Here is a 20,431-nt window from a genome sequence, read left to right on the forward strand (position 1 = left end):
TTCCTGCATCCACTCTAATAGAAGCTGAGGAAAAAGTGGAGAATACAGAGGTTTTTTTCCCATACTCAAATATTTTGTGATTTTTTTTTTAGTGGCTAGTCTCCTCATCACTGAGTCCCCCCCAAAGATTTTTTTCCCCTTAAAATCATGAAGTTAATGTAATTCTGCAATTTCATTCATTCTACTTTCATGTTATTTATCTTTTCCTGTCCTTCACTCTATGAGTCTCGTCTTTTTGGACTGTTCAGCCTAAACAGTATAGACATGGACATGAAAATCAGAGCTGGTAAATGCTCAGGTGAAATGCAGCACCACTCAGATTCGACATCGTATGTCCTGACTCTTATTTGCCTACTACCACTCTGTCTCGCTCAGAACCGAGCTGCCTTCTAGTTACAGAGTTCACATGAGGAAAACAGACCCAGATCTATCTGCCCTTACTGGGACAGCCATAGTCTGCGTTTGCAGAGTGCTTAGGAGAACGGGCATCTGTTCTGAGAGCTTCTTTAAAACAATCAAAAAGTACTAACAACRCCTGGCAAGTGCAGCAGAAATACCCAAACAGAAGCAAATGATTCATACATGTGGGGACAAGCTCACCCCCGTGGTGACCTTGTACTGGTGCTGTGGTTAGTACTTTTTCCTGCAGGGTATTTTCAGATCCCCATTTTCCTCTCTGGGTTCTTCCCCCGACAGCCTACTTGTTCCTCCTCACTCTGCACAGCTCAGTTCTTCTTCAATCTGTGTTTCTTTTGGGGAATCTGCATAGCATATGTGCATTTGTATTTATTCCTCCATCAGACCAATTTATATCATCAGAGCAGTGACAGACTATTTCACTTTATGTACCTTGTGTCAGTTTGTCAAAAAAACACTTGCAAAGACTCATCCAGTGCCAGTGCTCTTCCTCTGGCCAGAAGGCGCCTCCGTGCCTCACACCTTCCGAGTTAAGTGACTCTAAAAGCCCCATCATCCTCTAGCATGAAGGTACATGGAGGCTGGTGCATCATTTGGCCAGTTCCTAAAATTCACACATTTCCAGAGCTTTACACGCTCCACAGCAAGAGGTCAGATCAAGGCCAAAGAGGAGAGAGATCATTAATCCAAGCATTATTTTTGCCTGAACAAAACCAAGAGTGTCTGCAAAGTCTAGCAATGAGGCACTAAAATATTCGGTTTTCTCATAGCACACGGTCACCCGCCCTGAGACTAACTTTGTAGAGGGCCCTTGCCCGGGGGTTTGGCCCCCACCTTCCCCTAGCAGAACGGGGCTTGGAGCGGTTTATCCCGACGCAATACTCGGCTAGAAAGCCCCCGCTTGCGCGGACCAGGGGGGCGAGGGTGACGGGGCCAGGAGGGCGGGCGCGCACAGCCGCCGCGACCCCCGCGCGGGAAATGCCGTTGGGCGCGGAGCAGAGCCCGGAGCGGAGCGCGGCTTGTCGACAGGGGGCGCCATGGAGCAACGTCAGCACCCCCCCCCCGGCTGCGGCCGTTTTCAAGTGACCGCGGCTCTGATTGGTAGGAGCTGCGGCCCGCAGAGATGAGCGGCGCCTCTTGATTGGCCCGCAGGTGCCGGTCGGCGGGGGGAGGGGCAGGCGGAGGCTATATAGGACGGGAGCGGGCTCGGTGTGGCCCAGGCACTAGGCGAAGGGGGCTGACAGCGCTGCGCTGGCGGTGTCCGGGCGTGGGCGGGCGGCGTAGGCGAGCGAGGCGGCGGCGGCCGGGGACGCGTGCGTACCTCAGCCTGTAGCGGCAGCTGCGCTTCCCAGCCGGCGGCGGCGGCAGCCGCTCCGGGTGTCCGAGGGAGCGGCGGCGCTGGCTGGCCCCAGCCATGCTGTGCTATGTGACCAGGCCGGACGCGGTGGTGATGGAGGTGGAGGTAGAGGCGAAAGCCAACGGCGAAGACTGCCTCAACCAGGTGAGGGGCCGCGCCGCGCTGCCCTGCGCTGTCCTCTCCCCGCCGTTGCCGCCGCCCTTCTCCCTCGCTGCCCGCCCGGGGCGCGGGGGGGAAGCGAGTGACCGTTGGGCGCCGCAGGCCGTTGGTGCCTGACAGAAGCGCATGGGGCCGGGGCGGGAGAGGGAGGCGCGCGGCCCCTCGCGAGCTGGGGGCGGGGGGACACGAGCTCGTCGGCTCGCAGCCGCTGAGGGCGATGATGGCGTGAGGGAGGCAGTGTAACCCTGCGCAGGGGCGTCCGCGGGGATGGGGGCGGGGAGGCGGCGGGAGCTGCCGCTGCAGTCCCCCCGTTTTGTGGTGTTTCTTTTTTTTTTTTTTCTTCTCCATGTTGGATGCAGAGGCTGCTGCATCCCCTGCCTCGGGGCTCCCCGGTCCCGCGATTGCCCTTCTACACTCCACCTCCACGGCGCGTGTGGAAAAGGTGGAGGAGGGGAGGTCTCGGCCTCTTTGCTGCAGCCTGGGGGCCTGTTCTCCCTGTCCTGGGGGGAAAAGGCGCGAGCGGGACCCACCTGGCCGGGGTGACATCGCCCGGGCGGTGCGGAGCCCCTGCTAGGTATGGGCCTGTGTAGCCTCCGTGGGGCCCCCAGGAGCTGAGGGTGTCGCCCAGGTGTCTTCGCTCCTCGGTCGCCCCCTTCCCGACGTGGCGGCGGCGGCTGCTGCTGTGGGATGCAGGAGGCAGCCAAACGTAGCTGCCCAGTCTATTGGTGTCATCTAAATAAAACTTGTGGGCTGTACCTTTTTTCCTCTTTCTTCCCTAGAAAGTGCTATTGGTTGTGCTGTTGAATTATAGATATTCTTCTCTTTTGGAAATCCAGTGATCCTCTTAAGTGCCTGTCTGGGGAAGGTGGGGGGAACTGAACATACCTAGAAATTCATGTGATTTTCAGCCAGTAAAGAAATTCCCAGGTTTTTTAGTATGTTTATATGCCATTTTGAACACAGCTTATTTTAAATCCAAGTCGTTAAATAATCTTTTGTATGAAGGTGCTTACAGCAGGAGTTATTTGTGTTTTAAGTGTGAGCAGTCTGAAACAGTATTTGATTCAGATGTTTTTGGTCTAGTCATGTTGCAGATTCATTACACAGAACCTCTTTTTTTTCAGGTTTGCAGAAGATTGGGAATTATAGAAGTTGATTATTTTGGACTGCAGTTCACTGGTAGCAAAGGGGAAAATCTGTGGCTCAATTTGAGGAACAGGATCTCCCAGCAGATGGATGGTTTAGCCCCTTATCGATTGAAACTACGGGTCAAGTTCTTTGTAGAGCCACATCTTATCTTACAAGAACAGACAAGGTAAGCTAAAGATGATTGTAAGTAAAGCTAATTTATCATTTCGTTTTCAGTTTTCTGAAACTTATAAAAGCWATTGGACATTAGTTCTATTTCTTGCATCTTCTGGTAATCTTWGGCTGACTTTTCTGGGTAGTTGTTTTAAGATACCAGTGTTGTTTAAGAGGAGTATTACTCCTTTTTAAAAAAACGAATAAAACTTACAATATTGCAAGTATTGTGTAGCTAACAGCAAGCAATGAGAATGTAGTTAATTCCATGAAAACTTAGTGCTGTGAGTGGGGGAAACTTAAGCTACCAGTAATAAGTTACTCATATGGCACTTGCATGTCCGATAGTAACCCCTGCTCAGTGGTGTTACTGTGGGTCGTTCTAAACCATTGGTATGGAAAGGCAGGAAACAATTCCTCCCACACTGCATAAACTTGCTGAATTCCTTTTTGTCTAGTATCATATTACAGTAACTTTCAAACAGCTACAGGCCCTTTGGGGCTACAAAAGAAACAGCTGTTTTGCTTCTTCTTTGGCCAGTCCTCCTACCTACATTGTTATACTGTTATCCAATCTTAATGATTAGCTTTCTAAGATTAGTTATAAGCATTTGCTTTTACTGCATGAGTTTGATTACTACACGGATCACAAGTGGTTTCTTTTTAAAGAATGCTGAATGCTCATATTCTTAATACTGACCTTTCAACTTATTTTTCACCAGTTAGTTTTAGATAATGTGATAAATATAAATGGGGCAAACAGGAATCTAGTATATAGAGGGTATCACCAAATCGTGTTTCCACTATTTACCTTTATTTGGTACTTTCAGAATTGAGATCATTGCTATGACATGGTTCTGCACATAATATTTAGCTAATGAATTTGTCCAGAGGCTGACAGCTTGATTTGATGCCTATTTCATAGAAATTAGGTTTTGAGTTAGGAGCATGCGTATATCATCTTGTTTTCTATTTTTTGAACTCTTACATGCAGGGGAAGGGGTTTGGGGAACAGTGATTTCAGCTTTGAAGGCTGAAGTTTTCAGAATGCTGTGGAATATACTGTAGTTGTCCCACATGATAGCTTTAGTTGTGCAAATACATTCTAACAAATTCCAGTTTTGATATACCTTACTTTGGAAAAATATATTCTAACATCCATGTCTTTATGGGCTCTTTTTGAGTGCTTTCTTTAAAGAAACTTGTTGCCTTCCTATTTAAATACTCTCATTGAGGAAAAAGTATAAAAACAAATACTGGAGAGATTTTTTTTATGTATAACAAGAGGAGCAATGCAATCTCATGCTGAATAAGGCAGAAGAGATTACCCTGAGCATCTTGGACATGTCTCAACACACACACCAAACTGGGGTGAATCTGAGAAAGCCTAAAGCTGATATGATTGGCATCCTCTTATCTTTGCCAAATGTTTGCTAGACTTTACTAGATTTTGCAGACACCTATGTTCCTACCTTCAACATTGTCAACGCAAAAATTGGCATGCTCAGCAGATTCATTGCCTGAACTGGTGAAACATACCCTAAAGGCTTAAAGAACAGGTTCTGTAGCTGGAACAGAGGTTGCATATACACAAAAATAGCAAGTACTTCTCAACTCTAAAGATGACTTTAAGAGATTGTGGGTGGGGTGAGTTTTCTTTAAGAATTATTTAAAATTTTTCTAAAATTAATATTTTTAACATAAATATTTTTTAAATTGATTGAGCCGTGGTCATCAGAAGAGATCTATTAAAGTTCTGTTCTGGAAATAATTACATAATTTTGGAGGTCAACATGTGTTAAATATTAGTTTTAATGCCACACTTAGTTGAAGCTTCAGGAGCCATTCCTCTAAGCTGTATCATACTTAAGTCTACATCCTGAGTGTTCTTGGTAAGAGTCCAAATTGTAAAATAGCTTTCATTAGCTGCCATCTTTTAATTGTGCATATGTGCATCTTTTAGTGGTCTGCATGTAAGAGATCTGGAATTCCATAGTGCCTGTAGTTAATATGTACTTCTGGAGTGTTGACACTGAGTTTAATTCAGTAAGCTTGCCATTTTTATTCTACTCAGATTTGCATGAGGACATAAATATGTACTTTACTGTGCTTTCATACTTAGCTTGCATGTAAGCTTGTGTGAGACTGAGGGGAAGACAAAAGCTTGTCAAACCTGTCATTAAGTTGATAGCTGTATCATGCAAGGATTAGCTGTATGGTTATGGCTAACACCTTTTTTCTTATCTTTATTGACCAAGTCAGTGTACTGGATGACAAAGATAGTGATAGTAGCCTTGCTTTCTTTTTAGCACTTAGGTTGACAACTATGTCATGTATAGGGTATATTTGTGTATGGTGTTACTGGTATTAAATGGTTGAGTTCTAATTTTTGTTAGGTGAAGAAGGCTGAGGAAGTCTCCAAGATCTTTACATACTGTCTCTGAAGCTGGTAGATAATCTCATCTTGATGCAAGTGTGTGTGCCAGTCACAGCACTGTGCTTTTCCTTATAAATTAGGTACATGTTAAGTATTTTTGAACCTAGAAAGTTGCAAGTAATTATAAATCATTTTCTTAATGTGGTTTACCATGATTAGTGAATGTTGTGACTGAGTTTTTCTCAGGTGCTTTATGGTATGGCTTTGTGGTGCTCAGGTAGTTTGACAGCATTGTCAACCACAGTTCTCTACTATTTCATTGAAGAGATCTTTGTCTTACTCTTAAACTTACACCTGAGTCTTAAATTTCTGTTTGTAGCATTTTAATATTCAGGTTTCTGCATATTGTGTAAACAGCTGGTCTGGCTACTAAACACCAAACTCCACTTCTGTTAGCTGTAATCGGTGTGCAGTCCAGCGAAAGATAGCAACCTCATGCATTTTTAATCCTTTTTATGCAAGAGAGCCTTCTCTTTAGAGAATGATGAGGCACAGCAGATTATAACTGTATCTTTGACCACTGTGGTAAAAAACCACCTTCACTGGATGCTTTGTGAGTGGGAGAACTGTATGAAAGTCCTGTGCTTACTACACTTTCTTTTACAGTTTAAATCTTTTTATTTCCAGTGTTCTTTAGAACCCAATGTCTATTTTCTATCTAATTCTCTGGTGCTGAATCTGGCCACAGATTTTGTAGTTTAGAATTATTTTCAATTGAATGAAAATGCTTCAGTGCAAGAATAGGTGCTCACACTTAATATGCTGCTGTCACCTCAAGTTTCAGCAGTAAGACTGAAAGGTGATGTGTGCTTGTTTAGAAGAGTTTGAATAACTTCTATGCTTTTTTAAAGGAAAATTACATTGGCTTGGAAAGGACTGATAGCTTGGTTTTGCCTAAAATAGAGGTGGTGTTCCTAGACTTAAATTGTAAACTCTAGCTTATGGTATGATAATTTTCACTGTTTTGTTTCCTGTGTTTCTTGATAGGTAATGCAACAGATGTTTAAAAGGCAACAAGCAGTTTATTCAACAGACTGTTTTAAAGTTGCCAGATGGTTGTTTTGCCAAACTTTATGAACCATTGAATTAGTGAGGAGTTGGTAATGATTCTACTTGATTTATCAGAATTTGTTAGAAGACGTTTGGGGGAAGAAAACTTGCTTTAAACTGTGGTCCAAAAAGGCTGGATGATTTGAGAAATCATTTTGCTTATACTCAACTTGTTAAACACTGTTTTAATTAAAGCGGGGTGTGGCTCTTTGTGCTTGTTTAACTTGCTTTAGCCGAGGCTGTGCGGCTCCCTACTGGTTAAGTGATAACAATGTAACTTTAGGTCATTGACTGAGAATAACCTCTGAGTAATAGCTACTAGGCATGTCTGACAAATCAGCGACTGCTGCACTGGAACATGGCCCAGGAGCTGAAGAAATTCAGCTCCTGATTGGTCTGCAACTCTGTCTCGAGGCGGAAAGTTCTTCTTTTGTGGTTAAAAGGTTTCTTTGTGAAACATGAAGCACAGAAGTCTTGAAACTTGCATCCACCTCAACAATGAAAGTGTTTGCTGAGCTGTACAAAGGGCAAACTGCACTAAACGATCTTCCAGAAGAACAGTGGTTTACTTAAGCCTTACATAATTATGTGATCTCTCAAATGTTGACTTTAAGTGGATAATTTTTTGAGCAGCATCAAGATTTGCCCCGATTTATTCAAACTTTAAAAGGGGCAAAGTTATGTCTTGCATAGCATGACTGAAAATCAAATATTTGTATGTCAGCCATGACAACCTAATATAAGCTGTCAGATTCTAACATGTCACATAATTTCATGAAACATTGTTTAAAATAGCTTTATTTTGCCAACCTTGAGATAGGTAATGTTGTCTTGGAAGCTGTTAAAAGGTGTGTGCTGTTTGCAAATATTTTAATTACAAAGTACATTGCTTTTGCAGTGTTATCCAGTTGTAGTGATTAACTACTTAACATTAAGATACATACAGTAGTAGAAAACAAGAAAAGCATCCCATGTCTTACAGCCTTGGCTTCCAGTGCAGCAATGTCATGGTGTTCTTTACAATGCAAGAAAACTGTCTGCTGTAGTAGACATCGGTGTTAGGTTTATGGATCTGTTTGTCTAAATCAGAGTTGAACTGCAGTTGATAACCTTTCACCTATTATGAGAGCAAATAAGGGTAAAGATACTGAGAAACATAGTAACTTTGTGTCTATGGTTTGCTTTTTCATATTGAGTGGCTTATATCCTGCTTTTAAAAAATGGAACCATATTCTATTGTTATGAGATCTTGATCATCAGTGTATTTTAGTTATGCCTCTTAATTCTGATCCCTTAAGAATATAGGAAGTTGTATGTTACTTTGCAGTAGCAAAGAACTTTACCTTGTGGTAAGGAATGTCATACAGCAAAGAACAGGCAGTTCCTTGGGATGTATAGTAAGACCCCTGCCAGTAGTCTGGTGAGAGGATGTGTTCTCTTGGCTATATTTCTTGGGTTTTGCCACATTGTCAACAGGCAGCTAAGTTTAGAACTTAAAGCTTTGATTGTAGTCTTATCTCTATTTTCCTAGTTTTCCATTATTTGATTATAAAATGCTGTATGAGAAACAAAGTTTTCAGTGCAGAACTTTGCATCCTAATCCTAATTATCCTAAGATAATTGCCTTAATTTTTATGGAAGAGATGAATTTCCTATGCTCTACATATTACATAGCACTTCCTTTCTAGAGTTGTTAGTTTTCACCCAACTGAATTGGCAATGGATTGTTTTAATGTAGTTGCCTCCTATGGGAATGTCATTGCAGCTACTGACTGCAATAGTGATATTGTTTTTGGTAGAAGTAGCAATCAGTATTCATAGCCTGCATAAAGCACCTCTGAGGAAGGGAAGGAATGATATGATATGTAGGTTTGACTAGCTTTGGTTTTGTACTTGTAGTTTTTGTAAGATGGATCATCTGCAGAAATGGCTCCTTGCAGCTTCCCCTACAGCATTTGTATTGTTTAAATCATTTGTGTGTGTAACTAAAATACACTAATCATCAGTGAACACTTGATTTTACTGGGTGTTTTAATGTGCAAATAGAACCTGAATTGTATGGAAAGTACTAGGACAATATTAAGGAGACAAAATAGATATAAAATTACTAGTTTAACTAGTGTTTGATAAAACATGTGAGCCTGTTAGAATTATAAAATGTGTTTTCTTCCTCTGAAAAGGAAAAAATTCTATCTGGGCAGTGGCTAACTAAAAAAGAGTAGGAAACTTGATACTTTGGCTTATAATCAGTATTTCTATGCACTGTTTTGAGATATTGCCATATATCAACAGCTTTTACTGTCAGATACTCCTAGTCAACAAAGGCTATTTTGAGTGTTGTAGTACAGTATAAGATGGGATGCACTATATCAAACTCAAAGGAAATGTTGGATCCTTGAACATACAGGAATATCTAGCTAGCATGAGGATTGGAGGAGGAACTAATGCTGTTTTAGGTTAGTATAGACTTTTGTACTAATGTTGTCATGTATAGATCTCGATACTGGGCCTTGGGAAGATATAAGTGACTTATCATCATCACACTGGAAAGTTCTGTTCATTCTTAGAGCTGCCACTAATTGTTCAATGTCTAGCAGATGTTAAGATGGCTGTGAGCCACAGCAATCTATCAGTAATGTTCTGGGTTGTGAAGACTTGTTTTTATGGAGATTTAAAACTGAAGCAAAACTTTGACAAAAGTAGTAACAAAGCTGCATAATGTGTGAATAGAATATTGGGGTGGTTTAGAAACACTCTTTAACACTTGAGTTATTTCTCAAATTTCTAGCCTGTTATAATTATTAATGTTTCCTATATAACTGAAGCAATGAATATGCTGTAGATACAAAAAGGTATGATTTGATTAATTTTTTATATGGTGGTTGTGTTGAGGCATTTTACCAGCAGTGTTGGAAATTTAACCTGTAGAAGACTTCAGGTTTTGATGAACTATTGTGAAACTATTTCTTGAGTTGGTGGCGCTTCTAATTGCGGTTTTGAGTTCACTGTTTTAAAAGTTGCCAGATAAAGCATTAAACATAAAATACTAATACTAAAATAATTGCTTGAAAAATCGAGTAACCTTTTCCTGTAGAACCTGAGTATCATTTTAAAGGGGAGAAGCTTTAACAATTCTTTTCATTTTATCTAACAGTTCCTTGAGAGAGAGAAGGGACACTGCATTAAGTGCTGTTAAGTGATTTCAGTAAAATCTGTGCTTAGGTCACAATTTAATTTACAAAAGCTTGCATAAATTTTCTGGTAGCTAATATCTGTAATATGACCAAGTTTTCCACAGATCTGTTGGGCTCTTTAGACTTGGCAAAATTAAGAGTTTGGAGGCAGTTATCCTTCTAATACTTTTGTTTTGCTTGACAGTGTTCAGCAATAAAAGCACATTCTTTTGCCTTTCTCTTTAAGGATCAAAAGAGCTTTTTGCTTTTGTAAATGTTTGCTTTTTTTTATAAACACAGTGTAGCTGGTGTCATGCTTTTGAACCTTGAAGGAATGATTTTACAACATGCATTAAAATATATTTTTGGAGAAATGTGATCTTAAAGGCTGGGCAAACAGGCAGCACCAATTAGTTTTTCAGCTGTATGAAATCTTTGCAGCCATTACTTATCCTTCAGTTTCTGGGTTCTTTTCTTTATTCTAATACATTTCAGGGCTAAAAATGAAAATCAGCAGTGAACTTGCTACCTGAAATTTGGCTCAGGGCAACTGCTGTAACAGGTATGGAGGAAGAAACTGCTGCCATTCAAAACTAATTGCACTGGCATGCCCTATGTTAACTAGTTTCTGTCCTRTTATGGCTGCAGTTTAGATGACAGGCTAGGGCCAGCACTGGATTTTTTTTAGATTCAAACTAATGAYTTAGGCTTTTAAATGTGGATATTTTTTGTCTTGTATCTCCTCAGACTCAAGGAATGGTCAGACAGCTTACCATAGGGTAAGCCAGGATATGAACTTGCATAGCTTTAGTTACTTTGCAGTAACTGCCCCTTATACCTGGCATGCCTTTTTCTTCTTTGTCAGAAAAATGTAAAGTAACTTAGCCTCTCTGAGATGCTTCCCTATATAGGTATGAGCCTGTTATGGGGTGTTACTGCAGATTAGCTGATGTGATGCTATTTCACATTGTACCTTATCACTTAAACGTGTTTGTTTCCCTATACTGTTACTGGCTTTTCAGCAATAGAATGTGACAAATGTTGCTTCTACTTTAGTTGCTTCTGTAATTGCAGGAGCAATCTCTTGTTTTTCAGCTCCCCTGTTGACGTCAATAAGGTCTTCCCAGCAAGGGGAGAAGACTGACTTTTTCCTGTGTAGTCAGTGCTGTCATATGCACAAAGTAAGCAAACTGAAGATGCAACCATTCTGGTGTTGTAGTTGCAAATATAACATAGGTGTCAGCTGATGAGAACAGAGTTGTCAGATGTTTCTTTGAAACATGTACTGTGACTGTAATTAGTATGTATTTGTAATTACTTGAAAACCTGTTCTGATAGTAACAGAGGATCAGAAGTGCATGAATAGCTTTTTATTTTGTTAAATATTGATCAGAATTAAGGAAATGGCTACTATTTAGATTTATTTTGGCCATAGGTTTTTAGTAGTTAAATACTTCATTGACCTCTAAACTGTGTCAGTTAGTAAGCATATCAAATTTGAATTTTTGTGTAGTATCTTGCAATTGCAATATCTAATCTTCTCTGTACAACTGCAAAACAAACTTGATTTTGCCATTTCTTCAGTTGGAACAGATTGCATCATATTAGTACACTTTCTGCTAAGCTGATGTTTATTACCATGTGATGTTCATTAGATAGGACCCAGTTGTTTCTTTCTCTGGTTTGCAAGGAGAACAACAGTTCAGATTTCATGTTGTCACTCAAGATGAGTAACTAAATTTGTCTTGTCTTGTTTACAATTAGGTAAAAAAAATCTAAGCAAATAAATGTAGAATGTTGATCAGTACTGCAGATTGGATAAATCTTAATATTTATAATCATTAAAGTACAATTTCCCCCAATATTCCTGAAGCTTAATAGTAGAGCAGGCATGTGGGAGTTAAGTACAAATAATGAAAAGGAGACAGCTTAGAAAATGGGAAGCATGTTCAAGAATATTGGAGAAGTCTTCTGTTCATCAGAAAATGCAGGAAGTTCACTTCATTTTAAAGGAATTGTCATTGCTTAGAATTTTGTGTGTTGGAGTGGAAGATCAAGAAAACCTGTTTCCAGGTGTGATTTCAATGTTTTACAATATGAAAAAATACTGCATTTATTCAAATTTGTTCTCATAGGCAGGTTTAGTCAGTGATTATGTTGCTAACAGTGGGAAGGAGAAGGCCTGAAACGAATAAAGCTGTGCCAATTTTATGCTGTTGTCTTCACTGTTGCACAAAGCAAGCTATATGAGAAGCTGTAATGCTTTGTCCTGAAACTCAAGACAAAGGCAATCTAATTTTTATTACAGACCTGACCCACTGTTCTGGCCCTTGGAATGGACTGCCTTCAGAGAAGGTTGCTGAAGTATATTGAAACTAAATCATGCAAGTTAAATACAAATATTAATATTGCTGGTTTTCCTTGAAGCCTGACTCTTAATCAGTACTACAGAAGCTGGATGTGGTCTGTGGACAACACAGTTGTGTGACACTCTCCAAATAAGGGTTTTATTTGTCCCAGTGGAGCACCATGGATGTATTATTTCTTGATCCATCCTGTCTGGTAAATTTGTATGGTTCTGCACTGAAAATTCTTATGTCAGCACTAGCTCAGGGAAGTCTGTACTTCACAGTATGGAACAAAAATGCTGAAAAACTTCATATGAGAAGCAGACATGAACTGAAATTATTCTATGGGCTGGATCTTGTCCAGGACCCATATCATGTTCAATATCCTTTCTCTAGACTATTTAAAATTGCAAGGCCATTAAATACCATTCTTGGTCCAATTATTAGATGACTTGTTTATAAACTTGGGGGGGGGGGACTTTGGGGGCTGAGCCCCATAAGGGATGTATACTACCTATCCATGTCAAGAGACCCCACCTATGCCTTTCTGTGGCCCAAGGCAGATAAACTCTGAATTAGCAGGGTAGGAGAGAGGGATTGGAGGAGAGGTTTGGAACCTGCTCCAAGAGGAGCCTAAAACAAGGAATAATGTGCTAACAGTGGAGACATATGTACTGTCTGAAGTGCTTGTCCTTGCACCACCTAAATCTGTCCTGGACAAAGTGGGGGAATTAGCTTCTCCCAGGTCCCCCATTAGCACTGCAGAAGTGTAGATCCATGTCTGGATAGGTGTGAGTGATGGAACTGGAGCATTTGTGTGGCAACTGCAGACACTCTAGCATGCCTCAAACTGGTTGCAAAGGGAGGTGTTGGACCATGGAGCTGTGACTGTTGTTGCAGGAAATGGATTGCAGGGCAGTTTTGAGGATGATAATATTTATTAAATCTCTTTTCTGCTTTCAGAAGGCTTAGGTATCAGGTTATCTTTTATTTGGGCTGATATTTTCTTAGCTGCAGCATTTGCTATAGTAGAATTAAGAATGAATCCRGCAATTCTGCAAGTTATAGAATTTCAGAGGTCTTAAAGTAGGCCTATATGCTTGTACAAGGGAACTGTAGAAGATTAATATTAAGAAGGGATGCATAAGATCTTGTCCAGATTTGCTGTTGGAATGAAAACTAATCACTTGCCAGCCTCTTTAACCTCCAGTGAGGAGTGATTCAGCATAGTTATTTTTTCAAACTTTAAGAAAAGTAGAATGCAAGTGTCCCATTACTGTGGAAGCAAAGAAATATTTCTTTTTGTACTAGGCTTGATTTAGTGAAAGATTTTTCACAATGATACACACTACCTCTGCATCTTGTTTCCGTACATATGTTGAATCTTAAGAACAAATGGTGAAAGTTATATTATCTATAATTTATATTATATACTATATTATTCCCCTTAGGGAACATAAGGATGAATTTATAGAAGTCGAGGTAGGCTATAGGGGAAATTAACAGGCTGCTGTTGGTGTTGGTGGAAAACTTGGTTTTGTCTAATTAACAAACGGACCTGTTAGATAATTAAGAGTAGCTTTGCGAATTTTTCACCTAATTGGCAAATCTGCCTTGATCCCGAGAGTAAAGGTTAAAGTTGTTGAGCCTAAAATAGCAAATGGTCTGATAAATATTCTTACAAAATAGACATTTTTGTTTTATTCCACAGTGCCTTTTTGGGTGTTTCAAGTTTTTCTGTTGATCGTGTTGCTGGCAAAAGCACCATCTCCCCTTCAATTGTGGTAGCACAGCTATTTCAACTCTTTATAGCTTCTCATGTTGAATGGTAGAATTGTATATACTGTTTTATATATTTATTTTAATAGTGGTTTTAGACACTATCTTCAGTTGTATCTTCATTTTTAAGTTAGTGAATAAGAAGATGGAGGCCCTTTTTTCTCTTATGCCAGACTATTTCTCTACTTGCAATATYCATTGCAAAATTTTGATTACCAAACTAAAGGCTACTATTTTAACATCTTGAGTAAGCAAACATATCTGATTCCGTTGCAGGCATATGTTTTTCTTGCATATAAAAGAAGATCTTCTGGCTGGTAATCTTCAGTGTTCTTCAGAGCATGCAATTGAACTTAGTGCATTGTTGGCACAGATGAAGTTTGGAGATTATAACCAGAACACTGCCAAGTACAGTTATGAAGAGTTGTGTGCAAAAGAGCTCACCACTACCATTTTGGAGAGGTAAAAAGGGTGCAATGATATAACACCATTTTTGGAGGCCAATAGTTTAAAATTTTGTTGTATAAATTGCTGGTGCCATAGCATAGCAATTACTGTTGTGAAAAAAAGTAAAAATTTTATACTTTCATCTCCAAAGCTATGTAACCTAAATATTTTTAACATTCTGATTTCAGTTCATTTTAAGCTCAGATATGAGTATTTCTTTTTGAGGCAAAAGCTGGTGAACTAGTACTTGGGAAATAGAGGTATCTAAATCTTTGGAGCAGGGTAATGTGCATTGTTAGCAATTAGTATGTAATCAAATTGCAAGCATGTCTTAGACCTACATTTTGAAAGAAAATAACAAGAATTTATCTGGCTTAGCATCCTCACACTGAGAAGTAAACAGGTTTTCCTAAACATCTTCATAGCTCAGTTCCTGAATGTCAAGAAGAAAATTTCAGTATGTCATGCTTTCTGGTGGATTATTTTAGTTATAAATTTTTGGCTGTTCAGGTAAATATCAGGGGGGGCGGTAGCTGGAAAGCCTTGATTCCATGTAGCTTTTATAATTACTAAGCAAATGCACAGTATTATCACTCGAACATTCTCAGGATGTTTTGGTAGTTTTCTTTCCAGTCTGTGACTGGAAATGTATTGCCAAATAGGTCAAGAGCATTTAAAAATCTGTTTAACTAGGCCATCTAAAGCCCATGTTATAACAAGCTGCTGACAATAATGGTGCTTACTTGAGTTATTTCACCTGTCCTTAATCTTTTTATCAACAGCATTACTGTGAAGCACAAGGAACTAGAAGGTCTAAGTCAAGCTTCTGCTGAATACCAGGTTCTACAGATTGTGTCAACACTGGAGAACTATGGGGTAGAGTGGCACTCAGTAAGAGATAGTGAAGGACAAAAACTCCTTATTGGTGTTGGACCTGAAGGTATCTCCATCTGTAAAGATGATTTCAGTCCTATCAACAGGTATGTGTTTTAGAACAGTTTTTATCTTCTGTTCTTTGGAAGTATTGAGAATGTATCTAGCTTTTACATAGACAAAACTGCTCTATGAATCACTGAAAGGAGCTATCAGAATGTGGGGTCTGAAGACACTACCTGCTTATAATCAAGAAGACAGCTGGTGTTATTTAAATACTCTTGTTTTTTATATATGTATTTTGAGGCAACATCTTCAACCTAGCATTACAGACCACAATCAGAGGTCATTGTAACTTCTGATAAAACTGCACTGTAGCAGATTGCRGAAAATGCCTTTATTTTTAAATGCAAAATAACCTTGCTTTATTTTACTTTTTAGGATTGCTTACCCTGTTGTTCAAATGGCAACTCAGTCTGGGAAGAATGTGTATCTGACTGTTACCAAGGAGTCTGGTAATAGTGTAGTTCTTCTGTTTAAGATGATCAGTACAAGGGCAGCAAGTGGACTTTACAGAGCAATTACAGAGACACATGCATTTTACAGGTTAGTATTGCCACTAGAGCAAACTTCTGCTCCTCTTCAGTAGTATTGAAGTATTCAATCAGCCAGCACTTTGACTGCACTTTAGAAATTCTCTACAAAATATCGTTGTGCCTTTGCAACTTCTACTTTCCTCTTAAGTCCAGCAGCTGAGTAGGTTCTTGCAGCTTTCAGTTTGGGTGGGTTTCAGCAAGGTGGGAGTACAAGACAAGTAAGCAAGATTTTTTTTCTGCAGCATACTACTATAAATAACAGTACTTCAGAGTATAAACTTTACTGCTTTCTTTGACACTTCATAAACAATACATACATACTTTCTGTCCCTGTGCATAAGGAAGGATGAGAGCAGAGAAGTAGGAGAAAGTTCATGAACTTTGTAAAATATGTAGGCGGAGCTCATGGGCAGGTACTCCTTGTTTATCCTTTACCTGGCTCCTCCTGTTACCAAAAGTTCTCTGTATACCACCTTCCCATCCCATTTATTTGAAGCTCCCTAAAACTCCTGTATCCTTGCTCACATATGCAGGATTTCTTCATGCCAGGAGCTGATCATTGTGTTTGTCTGTATTTTGTTTTTACTCAAAGCATAGGTGCTATACTCATTCCCTGATGACTGACTTTTTTTTTTTAAAACCCCTTCTCACTCCCATTGTGAGGTCCAACACTGTTCAGAAGAACTCTCTAAGTGTCTTTGACACATTGGTGTTTTATCTTCTTGCTGAAATTAACTGCTACATATCAAGTTCAGTTAGTACTTTGTAAGAGAAGAATTGGGCTTCAGCATAGGGAAGTACATACACTAAGCAAAGACCTGTCCAGCTTCTTAAAATTAGAAGATTTTAATACAGTTACAGCAATTAATAAGTCTAATAACCTTTCTAACCACTATAGCTAATCATAAATATTCTGCTTATATTCTGTGAGCCTGATGTTAAGTATGACTTGTTCTGCTCTGTAATTATAAGCTCTTGTAGTTTTATTTTGCACTCGTCATTTTTTCCAGGCAAGTCAAAGCATTAAATAACTTCTAGTTAGTCCTAACTTTTTGATCTTTGTCTCTGCTTGTAATTTCTGCTGTCCTTTGCATCTTCTGATTTTAATTTAAGCAGAACTTTAGCTAAGCAACAGCATTGGGCCATAAGCTTTGTTCCTGGATGTTATGCTTTGCCAGGGCAGCCCTTGTGTTTTCTGTTCATGCTGTCTTTCCTACATTGTCTAGAGAAGTGGTATGTCTTCCTTAGGCTTCTGCAGGTTTAGCAATATCAGAGAGATGAGATAAACATGCCTAGGCTACATGAAGCACTCAGTGGCAAACAGAACTGTTTAGTGGTCTAAACTGTATTCACACTGGTTCCCTTTGGATGATACAGCACTAGTATAGGAAGTACTTAGTGGAAGTTTAGTTAAAGACATTACTTGAGACTAAGCTAAAACATTTTGAGAGCCTGTCTAAAGAAAGAGGTGTTATACTAAAGGCTATTAACTGGATTCCATTAATAAAGCACCCAGAGATTACTATGTAAAAAGTGTTGCCAAGCTGAACTGTGGACTAAGCAAGCATTGTCTATGTTAGCATAATGCCTTAAGGCCCTTCCATAGGATTGTGTCTCCATTTTGCCAGACACTTCACAATGTCATAAAATAACTGTCACTTTTCTTCCATTTTTAAAATACTTTTCAGAGTAGAGCTGTCACGAAAACAACATTGTAGAGCTTAAATATCTCAGATGGCTATTTTTTGCTTTCTTGATATCAGTACTATTACATCAACTTTGGGAACAAATTAGAGTAGGGATAGCTTTAGTATTAACTAACCAAGTTTGCATTTGTCTTGTTACAGGTGTGACACTGTTACTAGTGCTGTCATGATGCAGTATAGTCGAGACTTAAAGGGCCACCTAGCATCTCTGTTCCTGAATGAAAACATTAATCTTGGAAAAAAATACGTCTTTGATATCAAAAGAACATCAAAAGAAGTTTATGATCATGCAAGGCGAGCTCTTTATAATGCTGGCATTGTAGATCTTGTTTCAAGAAGTGACCAAACCCCACCAAATTCCCCCCTTAAGTCTTCAGAAAGTAGCATGAACTGTGACAATTGTGAGGGTCTCAGCTGCCAGCAAACAAAAGCCCTGCAAGAGAAGTTACGGAAGCTTAAAGAGTCCATGCTTTGTATGGTGTGTTGTGAAGAAGAAATAAATTCAACCTTTTGTCCCTGTGGCCACACAGTATGCTGCAAGACCTGTGCTGCCCAGTTGCAGGTAATTGCAATTCATTAAGATGTGAGTTAGCAAATTGGTGGAAGTTCTGTTTTTTTACAAAAACGACCCAGAACTGTGTTTACATTTGATATTCTAGTAGAACTGATTTTTAAAGTCTTATTTGCAGTAAGATGTAATTCCAGAGAATATTCTGTTTAGGTGATGACTTTGAAAGGCAAGCCTTAACTATGCTTATAAATATAAACTTGCAGCGAAAGTAAGAATTAGCATTATAGTGTAAATATAAGGAAGTCTCCAATAATTCATGATCAAGGTAGAGATTCTCAAAATATGAAGTAAACTAATTTCCTAATATGTTTTCCTTTCCAGTCATGTCCTGTTTGCAGATCTCGTGTAGAGCATGTCCAGCATGTGTACTTGCCAACCCATACCAGTCTTCTCAATCTGACAGTGATATGATCTCCATATACACTTTAAACTCATCATGTACTTTCTAAACTGCACTAATATGAATTGCAACCATTGATTGTGAAGAAGGCAATCACTCTGGCACCAATCTGCAATCAAAAGTAAAAATACTACATCTCTGAGCATAACTATTCTTTGTTCAGCATGCCCAGGAAGATGGTTTGGGACATCTTTTGAGAGCAGAACTGTAAACAATTCATGTTACTTAGAAGGAGAATGATGCATAAGTTTGTAGCATGGCAGTGTTGCCAAAAAGCTAAGTAACCCTGGAGAAATATGGTGTGCGCATATTGACTATACCCAGCAAGAACAATGCAGCCTTTAGTTTTACACTCTTTAAATTCTTTTTAGTACAGTCACTCTGTTTATTTTAATAGTAAAACTAGCTTTTACAAATAGCAGTTTAGTATGGTTCAAAGTTTCTGCTTTTAGTAAACTGTTTTAAAGGGGAGAACTTCTAAGAATCGGTTCTTAAACTAAAGTTACAAGGCTTTCATCAAGCAGCTGCATTTAATTCAGAATTCTATTAAATAGAAAATTATAGTATAGCTTTGGAAGTGTAGAACAAGTTTGATTTCTAAGTGTTGAGGGTGGGTTAGGAAAGTCTTCTGGTAGTGATGCCTCATGGAGACATTGTGAGACTTCATTTGCAACTTGCAATGGGGAAGCTATTCCCAGGTTTCCCACATCCAACTCAGATGGTGTTCTAGGGTGCTACAGTCAGCTGCCCTTTAAGTTGGCTCTATTCTTGTGAGGCTGATTTTCAATTACTAAACATTGGTTTCTAAAATAGGGTTTGTGTATATCTTTAAATGCTTTCTTGAGTTTACTTCTTTATTGGATAGGTTCTTTCTGCTAAAATCTTTTTATTTTCCACCCCATATTTGGGCATCTAGGATTATGGTTTCCTAGTATATTCTCCAGGATACAGAGGGAACTAGGGGACCATGTTTGGGTGCAATACTGGCTTAATCTAAGCTAGAAAAGTACACTGTCACTTTACTGAGATTTTCTGACTATACTTTTCATATTGCCTTAATGTAGCAGTAATGTGTGTTTATGCATCTGTTTCTTTGCACAGACATTTTGTCAAAATATTAAAACTCTACTTTTTTATGACACATTAGCATATAAACCTTACTCTAAGAGGGTATTTATTTTTTCACTTTGTAAAGAAAATTTTGTTTCCTCATGAAGCAAGAGCTTTGTCCTATATCGTAGACAACCTCTGTCTTTTTATATTCAGATGAATAAATGACTTTAAAAATCTGTTTGTCTTGCATTATCAGTAAGTTTTAGTTTTGATGAAAAACTACTACCCTGAGACATTACTGACCTGCAAGTAGAGTAGGTTATATGTTTTCATATTTATAGTCTGAATGTTGTGGGTCCTGGTTTAAGAGGGAATAGATTTCAGGTGCATGCAAATTATGAAGGAGGGAAGAAAACTTGCATGGTAGCCATCTTCAGGCTTTATACTTTAAAATAACTGATATTCCAACTGTAAAATGGCTGTCAAAATTACCTTTGTGGTGAACTTTTCTATAATAATTTCCCCTAAATACATAAAATATTCTGCGAGTCAAAAGGAAGACTGCAGGCTGAGTAAAAATTTGAAGCTTCAGCAGCTATGTCTAAGGTAACTTCTTAATTAGACATTAAAATGGCTTTAATTTTGACTGAAACTGTTCATCTGATTTATCTTTAAGTTTTACCTTCATTCTGGAAGAGATGTTGCTTGAACACTTGATATGGTGCTCTGGTTTGGCCACTAATAAGTTGAAAGAAATAAGAGT

General features: G+C 39.2%; 1 protein-coding gene across 3 annotated transcripts; it reads left to right on the forward strand.

The window, feature by feature from the left end:
- Nucleotides 1-1,657: 1,657 nt before the first annotated feature.
- MYLIP (myosin regulatory light chain interacting protein) lies at nt 1,658-19,904 on the forward strand. Of its 3 annotated transcripts, none has more exons than XM_026073328.1 (7): nt 1,658-1,918; nt 3,058-3,248; nt 14,299-14,484; nt 15,252-15,449; nt 15,784-15,948; nt 17,786-18,206; nt 18,537-19,904. In XM_026073328.1, exons 1-7 carry the CDS (start codon nt 1,832-1,834, stop codon nt 18,624-18,626), a joined length of 1,338 nt encoding a protein of 445 aa, XP_025929113.1. In that variant the 5' UTR covers nt 1,658-1,831; the 3' UTR covers nt 18,627-19,904. The 3 variants fall into 3 exon arrangements, with proteins under 3 accessions (XP_025929113.1, XP_025929115.1, XP_025929114.1); XM_026073330.1 differs by lacking the exon at nt 1,658-1,918 and adding an exon at nt 12,204-12,250 and having other exon boundaries at nt 3,161-3,248; XM_026073329.1 differs by lacking the exons at nt 1,658-1,918; nt 3,058-3,248 and adding an exon at nt 12,268-12,457.
- Nucleotides 19,905-20,431: the final 527 nt, after the last annotated feature.

This window comes from Apteryx rowi, unplaced genomic scaffold (genome assembly GCF_003343035.1).
Source record: "Apteryx rowi isolate R43461 unplaced genomic scaffold, aptRow1 scaffold_366, whole genome shotgun sequence".
In the NCBI taxonomy this organism is placed as follows: Eukaryota; Metazoa; Chordata; class Aves; order Apterygiformes; family Apterygidae; genus Apteryx; species Apteryx rowi.